Genomic DNA, 5,617 nt, shown 5'->3' on the forward strand with positions numbered 1-5,617 from the left:
CTTACTGATTAAGACGTAAGCACAATAGTTTACCAGGACATTGTTAACTGATGTGCAAGCGTGTAATATTATCCAATTTAAAAACCTCAGTAAATTTGGAGTGAATTGAAGTTAAATCTACCGCTTTCACACGTCGGTCGCTATACAGTCTCAACGACAGGAAACAGGGGTTATGTTTCATGCACCTCGAACTCACGCAGCTTACAGTCCTATAAACACATATATCGAGTATACTGTGATTTAATTTGGATAAACTTCATCATTAAATCTGTGGCGGCGGCACAGGTGAAAATTATAAGTGCTTAACTTGCATTCTTGCGGCATAAATACACATGGTGCCTTTTTCTTCGCCCAGACGCTATATGCCAATAACGAGTACAAGACAATAATACGAGAGCGAGTTCGTCTTATTGACCAAGCTCTGTTGCTGTATAACAGATGTTGTTTCACAGCATATTATAGACTACAGAGCAACAGCAGATGTATACATGGTAAGTGACAGTTTAAGGCGCTCCAATTGTTGACAGCATATGTACCATTAGCATACATTAGAACGGTTTGTACAAATTGTTCCTGGGATATTCAATGAATTTGACAAGATTGATTTAAGAGAGTTTGGTCAGCGAATTTTATTATACGTTTCTTTTAATATTTTGAAACAGGTACAGTGTATCAAAGTAGAGAGACTAGATAATGTAAACCCCTTAGGTTGTTTTTTTCGACATATTTGTTTTACGGTTTCTTGGTGGTCACACATTACTCGTGCCGGCGTCAATCGTGAGGCTTAATCAGATCAGCAAATACTTTATTGCAAGTTAAGCAAAATGCGTAAAGATCAACACGAGTCGTTGGACGGTGGTTGGGGATGGGTGGTTGCATTTTCAGGAGTAATTGTTTACAGTTTGGTGTTCGGAACAGCGAGGTGGGTACTTACTAAAATAATTAAAGTTCCGCTGTAATACAGTAGTGTGGGGTGTGTTGGGACATGGGGCAAGTTGGGATATATATATATTAAATCTTCCCATTACGGATACCCATGGGGTGATCGACGAAAACAACTGTTACGGTACTATTCGACAGAATAGGGGCGGCTTAATGTATATAACGATTGACTACCATCCAGCTTAACAGATTATTAGACTCTTTTGTTGATAACACAACGATTGAGCGACAAAATAAAGAAAAATAGGACAAAAGCCGACGTACATAAAAAGCAAGCTTTATATAACACACACACACTGACACACATGTGGCATGCAACACAGAAAAACAATGCCGCAAACACATTTCGCCTTTCCAATTGTTTACAAAGGGGATAAGAAGTGAACAGGCATTTCCTTACGTACATCCAAACAGGATATCGCGACAGGCCTCACCGATTAAAACATAAAAACAATGGGTGGCGCTTTTAGATGTGATTATCGAACAAATATGTATAACATGGTAAATACACATCATTCGATCCAGAGACTACAGTAAACTAATCAATTAAAGTTCTTTCTTTATACAATAACTTATACTGTAGGTAAAATATTGAAAACTATAGCAGTAAATAAGAACTTTTAACCTTGATTTTTAAATCGTGCAACACTATTTTGTGTAATTTACGTTTACTAATATTAAATTCATTTAATAATTAAAATCAACTAATATTTTAGACTGCTTTACCCGTCTGTTTTCAAATCGCTAAAATAGCTGCTGACACTCAATTTTATAGATGCCAAAGCACAGTACTTGTCCCAATCATGAACACGTTCGAAACGGATTACTCGAGTGTGGGTTGGGTTTCAGCAATCGTATCTGCTGGACTTGCAATAGGTGGTAAGTAAACATAACATGCATTTACTTACAAATAAAACCCTATGAAAATATTTTCCAGGTAACTGCGCAGCGCAGTTGATGCCGCGAATAGGTCATCGCAATACAGTGATAGTTGGTGGCTTAGTTGCTGGAACGTCTTGTGTTATTGCTTCGTTCTCTGTGTCAATGCTCATGCTAGACGTTTTTGCTGGTTTGATTTTGGGTAGGTCAAAAATGTTTATACACCACTAGCAGGTGGAGACCATAAGTATACCCTATAGTAAAACAGCCATATATACATGCTCAATCGTTACCGTTATACAACGACACGTAAAAGTGTTTGCGTACTGACTACGATTAAAAAACTATGGGCCAGTGTATTGGTTTAACAGTATTTGACTAAGGCTTAATAAAAATACGTCGTAAAATCCCACAGCAGCAACACATATACCCATAATCCGAACGTAACAGCAGTGAGACAATGGCAGTCTCACGCTGTGAATTGTGTGTGTTGAATTTATCGGTCATATTTTTGAACCTATTGCTTTCTTGTAATCCATATAACACAGCAACGACTACTGTCGCAATGTTGTTGAGCACGTTAGTGGTCATATATATCTTGTTGAGCACTAATTTTAAAGTTTTTAAGCGACGGCAAAGTTAACTAGTAAAAGTTTACAATTCAACATATTTTTTAACAAGCCAAGTCGTCCGTTATAGTAGAGGGGTTGATTAATATTATGCTAATTATTTTAATACGTGCTTACCCATTGAAGCTTTGCCCTCCTGTTCCTTTTATTACGCCACTTCCGTGTTTTGTATAGTGGTTTTATAGCTGCGTAAATGAAAGTAAAATCTTTTGCAGGTTTCGGATCCGGATTAGCTTATGTTCCTACTCCTGTTATCATTGGTTACTATTTCAAAAAACGGAGATCGCTCGCAACACATATTGCAAGCATGGGTATTTATACATTTGAACATTGTGTCTTTGTTTGGACTTTTTAAGGGGTGGGTAAACTTAGGCAGTGGTCAAGGTTTATTAATAATTATGAATCGTTATCTCAAGGAGTCACATATTTTAATTATCTATAGTAGGGTTGGGTGATGTGGGACACTTTCAGCAAATAAAATCCAAATATCCTGATCTTGTTTTTAACAATTAACAACGGTATACGGGAGTTGTAACGATATGGTTTGATAAATCTTTAAATGTTCTTTGTTTACTACCAAATGGGACAAGAAAATTAAACAAAAAGGTATCCCACCTCTCCCCACCCTATACTATATATCATTATCGTTACCCCATCAAAAAAAGGTTGTTTAAGTACAAAATATTATTTGATTCTCTTTATTTAAATGTTTCTTGACTTTCTTTTACAATGCTTCTCGCAAAATGTTTAGGTTCACCATTGGGTTCGTTCATAATTTGCCCCATGAACAAATGGCTTGTGAACCAATATGGAATTCATGGATATTATTTAATAATGGGAGGCGTATATTTCAATCTGTGCATTGTCGGTGCTCTAATGAGACCTATCGAACTATCGTTACGTTTGGCCAAGCGATGTCCTCAGATTGAGAGCGAAGACGATTCAAAAGCTCACGAAACTGAGTCAGTTGATTTAAATATAAACCATTCCTCCGACGTCGAAGTAAAAGCTACCATTAAAAAAACCGAGAGTTCGTTTAAACAGCTGATTAAAAACAAACCCTTTCTCGTACTGGTTCTGTCGCAAATAATTTTGATGACAGGATATTCTACTTTCCAGTTATACATTGCACCGTATGCCGAGTTACAGGTTTGTATGGTAGTTATTGGAAATTAAGCATTGCCGATTATATTTAAAGTGCCTGTTATTGACAGGTGAATATTGATCCTATAAAAGCGTCAATCTTGTTTTCAATTACTGCTGCTGTTGACATACCATCACGAATCATTTTCGGACTAATTGGCGATTTAAAAGGGTATGTAAAGCTTTAAATGAATTACTTATTTAAGCACGCTCATTTACTAAATACCTTTTATTTATATTAAAAAACTACGTCCTTATGGGCAAGACATCTAAACAGTATCGTTTTATTCCAGTTCTAGCACTAGGTGTTTAAAATTAGTGTTCCCGCCATGCCAAGATATCTGCGTTTATTTTCATTTCAGTATAAAGAACTGCATTGTTAACTAATGAGTTGTTCTATTTCAGAGTTAATTGCATTATTACGTATGGATTCGACCTCATGGGAATTGCAATGTGTAGCTTCCTTTTTACTTTCACAACTTCATTTACCGGACTTGCAATAGTCGCCGCTCTTTTGGGAGTATTTTTGGTAAATCTGTAAAAACAGTTTTAAATGTTTTAGCATTCTAAACTTGTATTTTAGGGTGGTCTAAGCGGACTGTTCTACGTGATTTTAGCCGACATTGTGGGCTTAGCAAATTATGGAACAGCGATTGGCATCGGTATAATTTTGAATGGGGTCGGGACTCTTCTTTCGCCTCCTTTAGTTGGTAAGTTTAACCCAAAGTTTGCAGCACGCTTGGATCAGTGTAGTATTAAAACCCATATAACCTGCATTTTCTTAAGGTTTATACGGAATTAAAAATTATAGAAAGAAATTACGTGATTTGGAGATAACCAGTACCCGCGTGCCATATGCTTCATTAATAAAACAATACAGTCAATCCAGCTTAATCGGACCAGTCAGACTTGGTACAGATGTGATCGAATTAAGCGGGGTTGACTGTGTTTGTAAACATCATATAGTAGGATAGGGGAAGATGGGACACCTTTTCATTATATTTTCTCGTACATTTTGGTAGTAAACACAAAACATTCAAAGAATTATAAAACCTTGTCCTCACGACTTTCATAGACCGCTGTTAATTGTTTAAAACACGATCAGGATATTTTTATATTTTGTGCTAAAGGTGTCCCATCTTCCCCCACTCCACTATAACCTTTGCTTATGCATTTATGTTTTACATTTGACATAATAATAAACCACAGGACTCGCTGTAAACAGCACAAACAAGCCAAGTACAGCATTATATATCAGTGGCGGTTTTATTTTCGTGAGTTCCCTTCTTACGCTACTAGTTCAGGTATATAATTTACATGTTACGTATACATTTTCAATTTTATCCAGGCTTTATTAATGTTTGTATTTTTTAGGTTGTTATTTCTTGGCAAAAAAGAAGCAGTAAGCAAAATATAAGAGAGTAACACGTCACTGTGATTGCCTATTATGTGCTTTTGAACTAAATCTATTCTCATTTTTACTTTGGTAAATGAATTTAAATACAATATAGATAAATAATTAGCACATTGAGTTTTTTTTTGCATTATATGTTTGCCGAAACAAAATGATATATAAACATTAAAAAGTGAAATTTAGTAGGAATCTTCGTATTTTAACTAGATATTGGAGAATGGAAAAACAAACACCCCAAAAGCAATTTTACCAAACTTTATAATAAACTGTTTGAAGGGAACAATTACAAAAAAATGAAACAAGTGCATTATATTAATATACATAGATTAATACACATACATTAAAACAAGAGATCACAGATCTAATGAATAAGCACGTTTTAAACTAATTAGCATAAGATAGTAGAGTCGGGGAAGATGGGACACCTTTAACACATAATATCCAAATAGCCTGATCGTGTTTTAAACAATTAACAACGGTCTGTGAAAGTCGTGAAGATACGGTTTTATAATTCATTGAATGTTCTTTGTTTACTACCAAATGAAAAGAGAAAACAAAATAAAAAGGTGTCCCAATTTTCCCCCATTCTGCTATATTAATTAATCCTTTT

General features: G+C 35.5%; 1 protein-coding gene across 2 annotated transcripts; it reads left to right on the forward strand.

Annotated features, from left to right (window-relative positions):
• The first annotated feature begins 468 nt into the window (after nucleotides 1-468).
• LOC149730852 (monocarboxylate transporter 2-like) lies at nucleotides 469-5,116 on the forward strand. Of its 2 annotated transcripts, none has more exons than XM_089884786.1 (10): nucleotides 469-491; nucleotides 1,718-1,821; nucleotides 1,880-2,023; nucleotides 2,666-2,761; nucleotides 3,202-3,599; nucleotides 3,665-3,765; nucleotides 3,999-4,122; nucleotides 4,177-4,303; nucleotides 4,803-4,897; nucleotides 4,968-5,116. In XM_089884786.1, the coding sequence occupies exons 2-10, from the start codon at nucleotides 1,746-1,748 to the stop codon at nucleotides 5,016-5,018; spliced, it is 1,212 nt and encodes a 403-aa protein (XP_089740912.1). In that variant the 5' UTR covers nucleotides 469-491; nucleotides 1,718-1,745; the 3' UTR covers nucleotides 5,019-5,116. The 2 variants fall into 2 exon arrangements, with proteins under 2 accessions (XP_089740912.1, XP_089740911.1); XM_089884785.1 differs by lacking the exon at nucleotides 469-491 and adding an exon at nucleotides 604-922.
• The last annotated feature ends 501 nt before the right edge of the window (nucleotides 5,117-5,617 follow it).

Source organism: Ciona robusta, chromosome 9 (genome assembly GCF_009617815.1).
Source record: "Ciona robusta chromosome 9, ASM961781v2".
NCBI lineage: Eukaryota > Metazoa > Chordata > Ascidiacea > Phlebobranchia > Cionidae > Ciona > Ciona robusta.

What these genes read in the sequence shown, in the direction of transcription:
- LOC149730852 (XM_089884785.1), top strand. Translation starts at nt 825, where the DNA reads ATGCGTAAAGATCAACACGAGTCGTTGGACGGTGGTTGGGGATGGGTG. An exon ending in TTTTGCTGGTTTGATTTTGG is followed by an intron (nt 2,024 to 2,665) that starts GTAGGTCAAAAA and finishes AATCTTTTGCAG; the next exon opens with GTTTCGGATCCGGATTAGCT. An exon ending in CTCTTTTGGGAGTATTTTTG is followed by an intron (nt 4,123 to 4,176) that starts GTAAATCTGTAA and finishes CTTGTATTTTAG; the next exon opens with GGTGGTCTAAGCGGACTGTT.